We start from the raw sequence: 16,539 nt of genomic DNA, 5'->3' as shown, positions 1-16,539 counted from the left end.
CAAATACTTTCATACACACACACACACACACACAGGACACACACACGCAGGCACGCACGTACGTAACATCATTCTACTAGATAAGTGTTCAGTGTTTAGGTTTGGTTGATTTATGTACGTCATGGACATAAAGGTTATGGGGTGTATACAGCCAGAGCCAACATCTCCCTCTAGTGGGGCTCTGGGAATAATGCAAGCATGTGTCAGTCAAAGCGTCATAACACTTAGTTTCACTACTGTACTCAGACTCTGCTAAGCCAGTAAAATGCAGATCAGCAACATGATGACACAAAGTTCACCATCTTGCCTTTGTCTGACCTGTTCTCCCTCATTTAGTCCTTCCTCTAGAGGGAGCACCCTGCCCCGTCACACCCCTCCGACCCAGCCCACGTTCATCGGCCTGGAGGCCTACCAGACACTACCAAAGACCCCAAACCACAGCCCCCCCACGGCTGCACGCCACGGGGAGTACAAATATGCCCAGGACCGCCTTAGCCACTTCCGCCTCGGACCTCCGAACTCCCAGGGTACCGGTGCCAGGGACGGGAGTGGCATCGGTGGGCCTGGCACCGTGTGGCAGCTGTATGAGTGGCAGCAGCGCCACCAGTACCGCCATGGCAGCCCCACCGCCCCCCTCTACACACCTGCCCCGGACTACCCCTTTGGGCACCGGCCACCCTCCACGGTCCCCCCCTCAGCCCCACGGCCCAGCTCCGAGGTGCCCCGCTGTGTGTCGGTGCCCCCTGATCCCTCTGACATCCCCCCACTGGGACCCCCACGGGGCTCCAGGGCCCTGTCCCCACCGCGGAGGCCCCATACGCCTGCTGACCGGGTGGTGGTAATGCCCCTGGGAGAGAGGCCCGCGCTGGATGTGCATGTGGCTGGGTCCCCCCGGAGAGCCAAGTCTCAGCTGCTCAACGTAAGAATTTGTATAATGACAGGTTGTCATTTTTCTGACAGTATTATGCAGGTGTAATAACGGCAGCTTAATAGACTGTTTAACTGCAGTGTGTTGTGTGTGTGTGTTCACCAGGCTGCCACCATCGACAGACGGTCCATCCCTACCTCCGGCTACATCACACACACGGTCAGCGCGCCCAGCCTTCACGGGAAGACGGTACGGCCTCACACACCCAGTCACAACCCAAACATGTTGTGTTAGATAATAACATGAAGTCAGGGATCGAGTGTTTCTCGAATAACGTGGACACCTTACCATCGGGTTAACTTACTTACAGTACTTCTTTACTAGGACAGCTATGGGACGTGAACCAGCATCATTCTGGTTCATACAGATTTCAGATGTAGATACAGATATTTGAATGGCTGCCGTGTCTGTATCAATAGTTCCAAGGCAATACACTTGGAAAGTGGACTGCGTCCTTATCGGTAAAATTGAAACACAGTCGGAGACACTTTGTTATTTTTTAAGACGTGTTATCGACACAAAATTGTTACTGTAGCTAGCAAAAGAGTGTAGGAGCGGTGGCTAACTTACTGTTAATAACTTTAGCTAGCTAACTTGGCTAACTGTGGGGTGAAACAACTTAGCTAATTAGTTAGCTATATCTCTTTGCTAGCAAACATAACACTGCCTGCAAAACTGGTAAGGTGTCTCCCCTACAATTTTTTTTTACTTTTGTGAGGTCTCCAGTAAGATTGCAAAGTTGGAATGTAATTAGGGCTGTGGCGATTATGGAATTTGTGGTAGTAATTAATTTCCATGCAAATGACCACAGTTATTGTCATTTTAGCCAACAAATATTTTGAGCTTATAATTTATTATAATGCATACAAAATAGCTAATGAATGCAACACAGCTTTACCCTCTTCATGTAAAAATGTGAAACTGCTATTGGGTAAACTAGATCTACTTGAAAAGGAAGTTGAATTCCCACCCCTCCTACACTGAATGTATGAAAGCTATTCTTTTTTGGGGGGGTTCACGGTTACTGTCGATAATTGTAGATTACACTATTATTCGGAAATTGTGCCAACCCTAAATGTAATTATCATGGAACGTTTGGTGCTAACAGGACCGAGCAGTTGTACCTAACTGTATTCTATACAGCTCTGAGTATCTTGGCAGTCTATCTGCGTTGGGATATTAACTCCCCCATTCCCTCCCTCTGACCCCTGTGGGACACACTGCTATTACACACGCAGCCGGAGGAACTCACCCTCCTGCTCATTCAGCTCCGGAGGCATCAGGCAAAGATGGCCTCCGCGCGCCACCACACGGTAACCCAGATGCAGCACTTCAACTACAGCCCCTCTGGCCCCCACCTCCGCACCACCAACAACAACCCCCTCTTCTCCTCCGGCCCTTCTTCTCTGGGGTCCTTACTAGGCCCCCCAGGCCCCATGGGTCGCGGCAGCAGCAGCCAGGTGGGGGCCCCCAGTACAGCTGGCCTTCTTTACCCCACTGATGTGAGCTCAACCTGGGCGCATGGCTGTTTGTGTGGCCTGGCTGGCTGCCACCCCCTAGCCACCCATAGTGTCTTTCTAGAAGGCCATGGCAACATGTTGTGGTTTTTGTACTCCCAGCTAGGCTGTCATGTAGCTGTGTACTGTGTGTTAGCATGCTGTGCTAGTTAGCTTCCATACTGTCATCCCGGTATGGTTGGCTTTAGGTGCAGTTAAAACATGTTTTATCTGCCTGGGCTTTGATGTCTCTCGCAAAAAAACATTGTGTTTTTGAAGTGTGTGGCTGAGATGTTGCTAGGAGACGTATTTGGGCTTGTGATGTTGGAGCTGCTGCTTGTAGCGTGCTTCCATTTCTTATTTGCACGTCTTGCATCTCAGGTGGCATAACATAGAGAAGCTCATGGATGAATTGTGTGTGTGCGTGCTTTGGATGACATAAGGGTTTTGTTTTACTTTTTCGCAATTGAATGTTTTACTCATCTTATAGCAAGCCTCACAGTTGACGATTATCCAATAGCCTATTCTTGAAAATAGGCTTACAATCATCTCCCCCTTAATTCATAATCCATTATGAATGATTATAGAAGAACGTACAAATCATTATTATGCATTCTATAACCCATTATGGTAGATTTGATGTTAATGAGTAGCGCTATATACACTGAGTGTACAAAAACATTAGGAACATCTTCCCCTTTTGCCCTCAGAACAGACTCAATTCGATAGGGCATGGACTCTACAAGGTGTCTCAAGCATTTCACAGGGATGCTGCCCCTGTTGATTCCAATGCTTCCTACAGTTGTGTCACGTTGGCTGGATGTCCTTTGGGTGGTGGACCATTCTTGATACATACGGGAAACTTGACACTTCTTTCTCTTCACTCCACCCTGAAGGTTGACGATACTTACATGCAACTGAAGAAGGACCTGGAGTATCTAGACTTGAAGGTGGGAACTGGCGATGGAGAGTCGCTCTCCTCCTGTTGTTCCCTTTTTTACTCCTCCTCTTCCTTCTTTCTCCTCCTCTTCCTTCTTTCTCAACCGTTTCCATCTCTTTCTCAACCGTTTCCATCTTTTTCTCAACCTTTTCCCTGTCCTCTTCTTCTCTCCTTCTTTTCCCTCTCCTCCTCTTCCCTCTTTCTCTTCCCTCTCTTTCTCTTCCCTCTTTTTCTCCTCCTCTTCCCTCTTTTTTCTCCTCCTTCCGTCTCTTTCTCCTCTTCTGTGTGTTCCCCCTTCCCTGTAGACCTAACACCTGGCCAAAGTTCTCTGACACACTCACCTTGCTTTCTTACGGTGTAGGATGAAGTTGCCCCGAGACGCTAATCTTGGGTCAGTTTAGCATTTTCCCCATTAAATGGCTAATTTTAGGATTGGGGTAGGGGATGCTGATCCTAGATCTTTACCTAGGGGAAACTTCATCCCGGAGGGGATGACGAACACCCTGAAGCTGGGAATGACACGGCATAAATGTGGATGAACCGGGTCGTGTTCATTAGGGCACACCTACAGAAAGAAAAAAAATATGAAAAAGAAGTCCCATCTTAAATATTGTATCAATTATTTCAGACTTTTTCTTATTTTTTTGGAACGCTATTTTTCATACACCGATTAAGCTAGAAACAACATTCAAACTTTAAAACGTGTAGACTAATCATGACCAGTGTGCTTATTTATTACTTTTTGATAACTATTTGACCTATTAAGCTTTTTGTCCTCTTGAAAACACTTTAAAGGGGTATCTTCAACAAATGAGCCATTTATTAAAACTCCCAGACTTCCAACATTTCCTCTCAACTCTGGAAGTTTGACCACTTAAATTAGACAAACATTTTTAACCCTTTCCATTTTTTTGTGTTTAATTTCTCTGCGCACATGCCTCTGATGGAAAGAAGCATCTTGTATGGGTGTGGGCACACACCAATCAGAGTGCTGAATTTGCCATTATGTTGAAGGAGCCTGCATGCTGGCCGCCACTAAGTCATTACTTACGAACTACAGATGTATCATATATATCAAGTTTTAACTGCATAGGAACATGTCATGGGATGCATTGTTAACATTGTTGTCGGTGGCCGAGTCTTCACAAATTAAGGAGTGTGACTTCGTCACAAGCTCGACAAACTGCTCTGGCTCGCCAGTTTCAACCACATAACTACTGTTACTACTACTAATGTTATTACTGCTATAATAATAATACTGCTGCTTGTATTAAGACTGTTACTACTACTACGCTACTATCACTACTGCTACTACTACTGTTACTACTACCAATACTACTTCTCCTTCTACTCCTTTTTAATAATTGCAACGCAAAACAAAAATGTCCCTCTTTCAGTACGTTTTCTTCGGTTTAGAGCCTAATGAACACGGCCCTGGTGTCTTGGGTGTCGATAGTACAAACTTTCTATCAAACAAAGGACAAATGGTTGAGTTGCTGGATGTATGAAAAACGCTGGTGGTGTTACCAACCAAGCCTTACTATGTGACCCGGGTCACAGCACCATTGTACCAGAGAGTACATACATTCTTCCCTGCCCAGAGCACCAATTTCTGCACAACAACACACCATTCAAATACAACCATCTTAACCAATAGAGTCTGTCAATCTGTGAACTACAGTTGGCTTTAAATCACAGAGAAGGTGAAGGTCACTGATGTCGTCCAGCCAACATGCTACATGCTATGCTGGGTTTCACAACCACTAGACGACCATGATGCTGACTCCATACTGTTGTAAATATGACGTAACAGTTGGTATATAAACTGATGTATTCTATTGAATGGTCAAATTGATATCTTGCTCATAGCGAACGGCAGCCATTTTGTAACAGTGGCTCTCTATCTCCTATTTGACGCAGATCAAAAGTTTAGAGCCGTTGATCCTCATGGCTCACAGTGTGCTACTGCACTGCACTGCCGGGCCTCTCGGGCCACTATGGAACGTAAGCACTGTGGACAAGAGGTCGACCGATTATGATTTTTCAACGCCGATACCGATGCCGATTATTGGAGGACCAAAATAAGCCGATACCGATTAATCGGCCGATTTTATTTGTAATAATGACAATTACAACAATACTGAATGAACACTTATTTTAACTTAATATAATACATCAATAAAATCAATTTAGCCTCAAATAAATAATGAAACATGTTCAATTTGGTTTAAATAATGCAAAAACAAAGTGTTGGAGAAGAAAGTAAAAGTGCAATATGTGCCATGTAAGAAAGCTAACGTTTAAGTTTCTTGCTCAGAACATGAGAACATATGAAACATATGAAAGCTCCTTTTTAACATGAGTCTTCAATATTCCCAGGTAAGAAGTTTTAGGTTGTAGTTATTATAGGAATTATAGGAATATTTCTCCCTATATGATTTGTATTTCATATACCTTTGACTATTGGATGTTCTTATAGGCACTTTAGTATTGCCAGTGTAACATTATAGCTTCCATCCCTCTCCTCGCCGCTACCTGGGCTCGAACCAGGAACACATCGACAACAGCCACCCTCGAAGCAGCGTTACCCATGCAGAGCAAGGGGAACAACTACTCCAAGTCTCAGAGCGAGTGACGTTTGAAACGCTATTAGCGCGCACCCCGCTAACTAGCTAGCCATTTCACATCGGTTACACCAGCCTAATCTCGGGAGTTGATAGGCTTGAAGTCATAAAGCATTGCGAAGAGCTGCTGGTAAAACACACAAAAGTGCTGTTTGAATGAATGCTTACGAGCCTGCTGGTGCCTACCATCGCTCAGTCAGACTGCTCTATCAAATCATAGACTTAATTATAACATGATAACACACAGAAATACGAGCCTTAGATCATTAATATGGTCGAATCCGGAAACTATCATATCGAAAACAAAACGTTTATTCTTTCAGTGAAATACGGAACCGTTCCGTATTTTATCTAACGGGTGGCATCCATCAGTCTAAATATTCCTGTTACATTGCACAACCTTCAATGTTATGTCATAATTACGTAAAATTCTGGCAAATTAGTTCGCAATGAGCCAGGCGGCGCAAACTGTTGCATATACTCTGACTCTGCGTGCAATGAACGCAAGAGAAGTGACACAATTTCGCCTGGTTAATATTGCCTGCTAACATGGATTTCTTTTAGCTAAATATGCAGGTTTAAAAATATATACTTCTGCGTTTTGATTTTAAGAAAGGCATTGATGTTTATGGTTAGGTACACGTTGGAGCAACAACAGTCCTTTTTCACGAATGCGCACTGCATCGATTATATGCAACGCAGGACACGCTAGATAAACTAGTAATATCATCAACTATGTGTAGTTATAACTAGTGATTATGATTGATTGATTGTTTTTTATAAGATAAGTTTAATGCTAGCTAGCAACTTACCTTGGCTTCTACTGCATTCGCGTAACAGGCGGGCTCCTCGTGAGGCAGGTGGTTAGAGCGTTGGACTAGTTATCCGTAAGGTTGCAAGATTGAATCCCTGAGCTGACAAGGTAAAAATCTGTCGTTCTGCCCCTGAACAAGAGAGTTAACCCACCGTTCCTAGGCCGTCATTGAAAATAGGAATGTGTTCTTAACTGACTTGCCTAGTTAAATAAAGGTGTAAAAAAAAAAAAAACGGCAAAATCGGTGTCCAAAATGACCGATTTCCGATTGTTATGAAAACTTGAAATTGGCCCTAATTAATCGGCCATTCCGATTAATCGGTCGACCTCTACTGTGGACACACTGTATGTGCATCTGTGTGTTTTGTGTGTGTCTGTGTGTGTGCGTGCGTCTGTGTTTGTGTGTGGCGTCTGTGTGTGTATAGCAATGTGTAAATGTGTGTGCGATCGAGCGCAAGATTGTGTGATGGAGTGTATGAGCGTGTGTGTATACATTTTTATGAGAGAGACCATCCCATCGCTTAACACTGTGTGCCTATGTCCATGGCTGTGTGTGCGCACTGGCTTGGCATTGACCCCTCTGTAACCCCTGACCCGTGACTCCTCAGCAACGTGATTGGTGGTTCTGGGATGGCTCTGCAGTGCATGTGCTGTGGTTGCTGTGGTTGGTTCGGTGGTTGAAAAGCTAGCAGCTTGCACCATCGCGTTGGTCTCCTTCATGTATTCCCACTACAGCAAAACACAGCATGGTTACCAACATCCCAGTTGGGTCAGAATATACTCTAGGAATTCAATTTAAATGGTTGTACAAATCCATGTATTTCCAGTGCTCAGAGTTTTCTAAGGAATAAGCTGTGTCTCATTCTTTTTTTTAAATGATTGGTTTGTTGTCCATCTTATTGCTATACAGGGCCATGAAAAGCTGTGATGATATATTTTCTTAAATGAAAGGAAACCCATGGTCATGGTCATCATGATTAGTGTTCATGGAAAGAGCTTCTTTATCTCTCTGTGTCATATTGTACACCTGTCAATGGCTCTTTTCCTACTCTAAGTCATCATGGCACATTCACTCTGACGGTCTCCTCGTTGTGCTTTCAGGGGAACCGTTCAGTGTCCTCAACAGCCAATAAACACAGAGCAACACTATTTGAAAATGTCTTTGTTTTCTGGTTCCAAGGTGGTTGGAAGTCAGTCGTTGAAAGAAGCGACGAAACCTGTCAAAATAGCTGAGAGTGACGTTGATGTAAGTATGAGCAGTTTTCCGCATTACACTCACACACACTCACACACTCTCTTTCTCTCTCTCCCACCCGCAACCCTCAATAATATTTTTCACTGTTCTCGCAAAAGGACATTGAGTTTTAGCTTTAGCTGAGATGAGGAGACACTGACTACCATAGACCCTTAGAGAGCTCAGTCTACAGTAGATGAGATGAGAAGGGACTACCATAGACCCGTAGAGAGAGCAGTCTAGATAAGATGAGGAGGGATAGACCCGTAGAGAGAGCAGTCTAGATAAGATGAGGAGAGACTACCATAGACCCTTAGAGAGAGCAGTCTAGATAAGATGAGGAGGGACTACCATAGACCCTTAGAGAGAGCAGTCTAGATAAGATGAGGAGGGACTACCATAGACCCGTAGAGAGAGCAGTCGAGATAAGATGAGGAGGGACTACCATAGACCCTTAGAGAGAGCAGTCTAGATAAGATGAGGAGGGACTACCATAGACCCTTAGAGAGAGCAGTCTAGATAAGATGAGGGACTACCATAGACCCTTAGAGAGAACAGTCGAGATAAGATGAGGAGGGACTACCATAGACCCTTAGAGAGAGCAGTCTAGATAAGATGAGGGACTACCATAGACCCTTAGAGAGAGCAGTCTAGATAAGATGAGGGACTACCATAGACCCTTAGAGAGAACAGTCTACAGTAGATGAGATGAGGAGGGACTACCATAGACCCTTAGAGAGAGCAGTCTAGATAAGATGAGGAGAGACTACCATAGACCCTTAGAGAGAGCAGTCTAGATAACATGAGGAGAGACACCATAGACCCTTAGAGAGAGCGGTCTACTGTAGATGAGATGAGGAGGGACTACCATAGACCCTTAGAGAGAGCAGTCTAGATAAGATGAGGAGGGACTACCATAGACCCTTAGAGAGAGCAGTCTAATAAGAAAATAAGAGTCGACTAAGATGTGTCCTATTTTTAGGGGGGATATTTACCTCAACTTTAGGAGGAAGATGCATGAGTTAAAAAAATGTTTTTCTCCTATCAGAGTGTAACTACCACAACAGAAGTTAGAGTTGTGGTTTTGTAGCTTGTCATGGTTGCACTTTAACCATTTATAAGGATGCTGTTATTCTTCTGTCCACAATGAATATTCCATGGCATCAATACAGCAATCTTACTGCGAACCGAGACACGACAACAAATAAATGATGTATTCAACAGAATGGAAAATTAAGATGAAACATTATAACATATGTTTGGGTCTGCGAAAGAATCCTTGCATCTTAATATAGCAATTTTCTCTCGTTTTCAAACTACAAATAATTATTGTGCAACATCTTTATGCAAGGACTTTAATAAGATTGAATACGAGTAGTTCAGATGGAGAGCTGTGTTTGATCTTACTGCCCTCGTGAGATGACAGTTGAACCTTCGTCATGACGTTTGGGTTTCTTAGCGTGAATCCCACATGGTACTCTATTCCCTATATAGTGCACTACTTTTGACCACGGCCCTATGGTAGCGCACTATATAAGGATTAGGGTGCGATTTGGGGCCACAGTCTTAATCAGGGATTAATTAAGAGGGCTCAGAGGTTCTTAGAAATGTTGACAGAAGGGCCACGTGGGATGTGGCGTATTTGCGTAATGGATTCACTCTGCATAATTATCAGCTAATGAGACAGTAGAGAGGGATGTACGTACGTACACGCACACACACACACATTCATATGCAAGCAGGTTAAATGTGAGAGTGGCGGTGAGATGAGTACACAGAGGATAATGACACACACTCTTCACTGGGTTATGTGATAGGGGTTGTAGGAAAGATTGAGAGCCACTGTGGACAGTAACGGCCCTTTCTGTCTCTCCCTGGCCTACAGGTGAAACTCAGTGGGTTATGTGAGCAGGACAAGAACCTGAAGGAACTGGAGGTCCGGATCAGCTCTCTGAAGGACGATAAGGTACTGGATCTTCATCTCTATACTCACATACAGTCTCACAGCATTGGGGTCCATTTTAATTATAGGAAGTCTATGTCCATTCAATGTATGAGTTGTTAAAAAATATCCTCATGGAAAGTATTTGAGGTTAAAGGATATTCCTTTTTATGGTTTTTCTTCCACTTTGACAGAAATACCCGCATTGTGTGAGTTTCCCGTACTGAGTTGAAATGGAATTTACCTCGACCCTGCTGTCTCTGATATTGACCTCTAACCTCTGACCCATCAGGACAAGCTGGAGTCGGTTCTGGACCTGTCCCGCCAACAGATGGAGCAGTACAGAGACCGGCCGGCCCACCTGGAGAAGATAGCCTACCAGCAGAGACTTCTACAGGAGGACGTGGTGCACATCAGGGCCCAGATCTCCAGAGTGTCCACGGTAAGATTATCAAACACCTGTGAGTGTGTGTGGGACACTCAGAGGAGGCTGGTGGGAGGAGCTATAGGAGGGCCGGCTCATTGTAATGGCTGTAATGGAGTTAATAGAACGGAGTCAAACGGGGTTTCATGTGTTTGTGTTTGATACTATTCCATATATTCCCTTTCAGCCATTACAATGAGCCGTCCTCCTATAGCTCCTCCCACCAGCCTCCTCTTGTGTGCATGGGTGTGTACCCTGATTCACGCTATAAGTACTGGCCTGGTTACGTATCCACCATAGTTACTGGCACCGTGCTGGAAATGACAATATGAAAAGAAACTATCCGAGCCAGCACCGTACGGTTCGGATCAGCCCTACATGGTGAATCGGGCATCTTTGTGTGTGTGTTAGGTACATGCAGATCCAAGTGTATGGTCTTCTGTGTCGTTCGGACTGACACATTCCGAGTTATGTGTTCATGAAAACTCTTACCTCGCTGCCTTGTGTTTTGTGTAGGAGATGTCCCGGGCCTGGGAGGAGTACAGCAGGCTAGAGAGCTCAGTGGAACAGCTGAGGACCGCGCTACAGACCACCATGAACTACAGCACCACCTCTCAGGTCAGAATGGGTACTGCACCTCAACATCACAGCTTAGTGCGCACACAGTGTTGTTATTCACTGTCTTGAAGAGTGTTCGGTAGATGGGTGTATCTACTGTGAAAATACTGTTGTGTTTTATAGCACAGTAGCAACCAGCTAAAGCGTGTGTTCGAAATTCTAGCGCGAGAAATCTGTGATAAAGCGGGAGCTGTGGAGAATGGAGGACGTGTTGGCAGGGCTGAGCGCCAGCAAAGCCAACTACAGGATCACCATCAACTCAGTGCAGAACCCAGGTGGGAGAATTATCAACTGCCCAGAGACTTCCGCCAACTATGTTTTACCATATTTTACTCAATTGAATTCAAATCTAACAACGTTATTCATCCCCTTAGGGTAATTCCTAACTACAATACACTACATGGGAGACAAACAACCATAGTAGTTTTCCATACCAAATAGCTAAATCTAGTCTCCATGTACCATGTGCTTCTGTTACAAAAACAGCGATACCTTCATATTCTAACACTTACCATGACAGACAGAAAAGCACAGAGGTCAGTCATAAGTTCGTTCTTGGCCTGTGTGTGGATATGAATGCGGATACGGATGCCCGCTTATTCATTTGCTTGTGCATTTTTTTTTCCCAGAGAGGAAGCTAGTGCCTTCGGTGTTGGACCCTGCATTGCCTACACCCCCACTAGGGGAGGTTAGGCCCCCTCCTCCCAGCTCCTACATACTGCCTCACAACCCTGTGCCAAAGTGGGTGAGTGGAAGTTCAGTTTGTAAATCTGGGTTTACTGGGGGATTAGAACCTGTACATGGACCAAACTCTGTTGTGGTTAGTGTCCGCCCTGAGATTGGAAGGTTTTGAGTTCAATCCCTGGCCGAGACTGAAACAATGGGACCTGATGCGTCTCCGCTTGGCACTCAGCATTAAGGAGATAGATTGAGGGTAAGACCCTGCGATATACTAGCGTCCTGTCCAGGGGGTATACTTGTACATTATGTTACTATTGTTGATCATATTGTTCGTATTGTAGCTACTCCACAATACTAACCTCATTAATAGAGTAGAAAGAAGGAAGCCTGTAAAGAATACAAATATTCCAAAACATGCAACAAGACACTAAGTAATACTGCAAAAAATGTGGCAAAGCAATTCACTTTTTGTTCTGAATATAAAGTGTTATGTTTGGCGTAAATCCGATAGAACACATTACTGAGTACCACACTCCATATTTTCAAGCATAGTGGTGGCTGCATCATGTTATGTGTATGTTTTCTCCTATCACAGCCATTAAACTCTGTATTTTTAAAGTCACCATGGGTTTCTTTCCTCTCAAGCAACTGAGTTAGGAAGGACGCCTGTATCTTTTGTAGTGACTGGGTTTATTGACACACCATCTAATGTGTAATTAATAACTTCACCATCCTCAAAGGAATATTCAATGTCTGTTTTTTTTTAGGTGCCCTTTGTGAGGCATTGGAAAACCTCCCTTGCCTTATTGGTTGAATCTGTGTTTGAAATTCACAACTCGACTGAGGGACATTACAGATAGTTGTATGTGTGGCGTACAGAGATAAGTTAGTCATTAAAAAGTAATGTTAAACAATATTATTGCACGCAGTGAGTCCATGCAACTTATTGTGACTTGTTAAGCAAATGTTTACACCTGAACTTATTTAGGCTCGCCATAACAAAGGGGTTGAATACTTATTGACTCAAGACATTTCAGCTTTTCATTTTTTATTAGTTTGTAAAACATAGCTCCCCGTTATGGGGTATTGTGTGTAGGCCAGTGACAAAAAAATCTCAATTTAACCCATTTTCTATTCAGGCTGTAACACAACAAATTATGGAAAAAGTCAAGGGGTGTGAATACTTTCTGAAGGCACTGTATATTAAACAGTAATCTGAATATGAAACTAGATAGACCTGAGTTAGTAGAATGACTCCTAATCAGTGGTGGTGTCTGAAAGCATTACTAGCTGACAAATCTTTAATTCCTCCCTTCCTTGATTCTTCAGTTTCTCCCCTCCCTCTCAATGCTCATTGGAGCAGAGGCTCCAAGGTTCCTGCCCGCAGGCCTCTACCTCCAATGAACTTTGTGGTACTTTCCAATAAGGTAGAATCTCAATTGTATTTCCTTGATTTCTCACATCCTCTCGCCTCCTTCTCAAAACCCATTGGATGAGAAATTCAGAGGTCCCTCCCCTCTGACCATCTCATCTAACGGTTTTGAGGAGAAAGGATGCGAGGAATCAAGGAAATGCAATTGAAATTCTCGCTAAGTACTAATTGTGACTGGGTGTGGCTCTGGTACAGGCAGAAGATGAGGCTCCTCCCAGGCCGCCCCTGCCCCGCCTCTACGACTATGAAGACCCGCCCCCCACCATCCCACCCCTCCCCAAAGAGGCAGCAGCGGTCGTAAGACACACGTCGGTTCGAGGGCTCAAACGCCAGTCAGACGAGAGGAAGAGAGACCGTGAGGTCGGAGGGTGTGTCAACGGAGACTGTAAGGTCAGGACAAGCCATTATTTAAATGTATTTAATTAAGTCATTTATTTTTAAGACTAGACTTTTTTTGTACTTCTAAGGTGTATGCTGCACGTAAAAACAGTTCTTCAGCGGGTGCCGTTTCTGAAGTGGAACAGTCAATTGCGGCACTGTATCAAATCACTGCTGTTTTCAGCTGTCACCATCGAAGCCAGTTTCACGGGACAATAATATTGTCATGGCTAAGTGACTATCATACTGTCACACAGCCATTCTATTCCAAACAGCTGTCCTCTTTCCTCTTCTATCATGCACTAATCTCTATGCATCTGAGAGAACTGAATAGGCAATATGGTGGAAATGAGTTGCCAACACACCTTTCCTGAAGGAGAGGGTTGAGGAAAAGGCGACAATGTTTTGAAATGAAATGCATCCTTTACCTCACTGAGAGGTAGCGGTTAATTTAAGAGGGTTGGGCCAGTAACCGAAAATTTGCCGGTTCGAATCCCTCAGCAGACAAGGTGAAAAATCTGTTGATGTGCCCTTGAGCAAGGCACTTAATCATAATTGCTCCTGTATGTCACTCTGGATAAGAGCATCTGCTAAATGACTAAAATGTAAAAAGGAGAGTATGTCTGTTATGGTGACCATATTACTGCTACACCAGCAGTCACAAGTCATGACCACAGTTAAAAACCACGTGACCGTTGAGTCATGGTAACTAGGCTTCTCCAAAAATGCATTTGAAAAATCAAATCAAACACTTCATGAGAGCCCTGGCATTGAGTTTGAGCGGAATAGGATCACCTGTTGCCCACCGAGAGCCAGCTCCTCGTAGCTGGTTGATGCATGGAATGAAATAAGTGTTCTTATATGCCCATGTATTTCTATATTTCTATGTACTGCTATGCAATTGCGTGAGAAAACAGAGTTTTGGTGGCCTCTATTAAAAAGAGGAGGATCCCATTAGCTTTCTATAGAATGAGCCTACTATATTTATTTCTCAACTTTCCTAATATTAAGCACATTGCTTCGCAACCGGAGTAGCCTACCTGGCTGGCATTAAAATGAGCCGCAGGAAAAACGTCCTCCAGTCGCTATGCAAGTGCATATGGATGCCGTCTTTTCCCCTGCCCCTGTTCCAACAGCTGTATGATAATGTCCCATTCTACATCAAAACTAATGTCACACATATATTATTTAGTATATGTAAAGACAACATTAAATTGATAATAGTCTGATGGGTGAGAATATTATGACTTGTGAATGATGCCCAGCGTGTGCAGTCTAATACCTCGATCACACCGATAGTGTCATTGCATTGTGGTACACCAGAAGTACATTAGTTTCCAATGGAACACTGCGTTTGCCTTGCAGAAGTAGTTGCAGTGCGTTCTGTGTGGTGCATACGTTGGATTTATCGAACGTATGCATCAAACTGTATGTGTAGACGGCTTGACAGAAACGGTAGCAGAAGGTGAATGTTGAACTTTTGTTGCACACATCCAAATGATAATGCGTACTACTTTTGCACAACACACTATCTGTGTGATCGAGGCGTAAGGCAAGATACAGTGCATGCATTTTTGTGACTTTTTCATATCATAGTCGCCAGCATCATGTAGCCTAGCCCATGGGCCTATATGTTTTGATAAGGTTTGTATCACAACTAAAGTGGCCAAATAACTCTAAGCCTAGTCTATAGGCCCAAGACCCCTGGAACAGGGTTGGAGAGCCCATAGCCTACAGAGCCTTGTGAAACTAGACCCCTGGAACAGGGTTGGAGAGCTCATATCTTACAGAGCCTAGTGAAACAAGACCCCTGGAACAGGGTTGGAGAGCCCATAGCCTACAGAGCCTAGTGAAACATATGTTCTTATAAACCAGTCATTGCTCAATCTCCTGTGAAAACAGAGTTTTGACTGGCCACTATTTAAAAGAGGATCCCAGCTTTCTCATGCTGCTATATTTATTCTTAACATTAAGCACATTAATCCGCTTTACAACCGGTGTAGCTTACCTGGCATATTAAAAACCTGTTACATGTTTTGGGGGGTGGGCCATTATAAATCAAAAGACCAGATACAATTGAGAATTGATGGGTGAGAATGTTATCAAGTGCTTGTCAAACTGTGAATGAGAGACGGATGAGTGTGAAATGTGACATGTGAATGTGAGACGGATGACGTGTGAATGAGAGACGGATGACGTGTGAATGAGAGACGGATGACGTGTGAATGAGAGACGGATGACGTGTGAATGAGAGACGGATGACGTGTGAATGAGAGACGGATGACGTGTGAATGAGAGACGGATGACGTGTGAATGAGAGACGGATGACGTGTGAATGAGAGACGGATGACGTGTGAATGAGAGACGGATGACGTGTGAATGAGAGACGGATGACGTGTGAATGAGAGACGGATGACGTGTGAATGAGAGACGGATGACGTGTGTAGCATGCACAAGAAACAGAGCCGAACGCATGCCTTTCATGGGACATCATTAGTTGCATCATGCAGCCTTACAATGTATTAGAAATCAAAACATATAGCCTAAGGTTTGTGTCACAAAACAATATCCTTTCTACATTCAGCTATGTTCAATTGCATTCTTCTTACTATAAATTAATATAAAATAATGCCACAGGAAATATAAGCAAATCTTATCTGCTAAATGAACTAGTGTAGTCCACAGCCATTTGGCATAGCCACATCAGGGCCTAACATAAGGACGACTCAGAATATGATATTATGTTCTTCTGAAATTGACTACATTTTCTTCATATCACAATGTTTCTTTTGATCTGCTTAAATAAATAAAAATCGTAGGCCAGGGGTTTCCATTTCCAAACTGTTTGTTTTGTTGTTTAAGGGTTTAAACTTACTCTTGAAAATTGTAATAGTAAAATGCACCAGGTGGGTAGTGCATCATCAGTTCCTCTTGTCATGTCAGTCAGTACATACATTAGAGAGCTATTTACAACTGGTCAGAAATGTCCAGATCAACTAGCCCATGTCACGTTTTCTTTTAGTTTTTT

The 16,539-nt window shown here is 43.8% G+C and overlaps 1 protein-coding gene across 14 annotated transcripts in view; it reads left to right on the top strand.

Annotated features, from left to right (window-relative positions):
- The window catches only part of LOC139578165 (pleckstrin homology domain-containing family A member 7-like), a 166,436-nt gene that overhangs the window by 137,083 nt on the left and 12,814 nt on the right, over positions 1 to 16,539 (top strand). For 6 of the 14 annotated variants that reach the window (XM_071405434.1, XM_071405432.1, XM_071405442.1 and 3 more), the window contains 12 exons: positions 337 to 919; positions 1,034 to 1,117; positions 2,167 to 2,430; positions 3,321 to 3,374; positions 5,285 to 5,368; positions 7,983 to 8,048; positions 9,922 to 10,002; positions 10,271 to 10,420; positions 10,919 to 11,020; positions 11,184 to 11,295; positions 11,650 to 11,765; positions 13,329 to 13,523. In XM_071405434.1, the coding sequence (XP_071261535.1) occupies positions 337 to 919; positions 1,034 to 1,117; positions 2,167 to 2,430; positions 3,321 to 3,374; positions 5,285 to 5,368; positions 7,983 to 8,048; positions 9,922 to 10,002; positions 10,271 to 10,420; positions 10,919 to 11,020; positions 11,184 to 11,295; positions 11,650 to 11,765; positions 13,329 to 13,523 (1,891 nt within the window). The remainder of the gene's footprint in view (positions 1 to 336; positions 920 to 1,033; positions 1,118 to 2,166; positions 2,431 to 3,320; positions 3,375 to 5,284; positions 5,369 to 7,982; positions 8,049 to 9,921; positions 10,003 to 10,270; positions 10,421 to 10,918; positions 11,021 to 11,183; positions 11,296 to 11,649; positions 11,766 to 13,328; positions 13,524 to 16,539) is intronic. The other 8 variants (XM_071405446.1, XM_071405443.1, XM_071405433.1 and 5 more) reach the window with 7 other exon arrangements.

Source organism: Salvelinus alpinus, chromosome 6 (assembly GCF_045679555.1).
Source record: "Salvelinus alpinus chromosome 6, SLU_Salpinus.1, whole genome shotgun sequence".
Classification (NCBI taxonomy): Eukaryota; Metazoa; Chordata; class Actinopteri; order Salmoniformes; family Salmonidae; genus Salvelinus; species Salvelinus alpinus.
The sequence above is the reverse complement of the archived record's forward strand: the minus strand, read 5'-3'. Positions and strand labels throughout refer to the sequence as shown.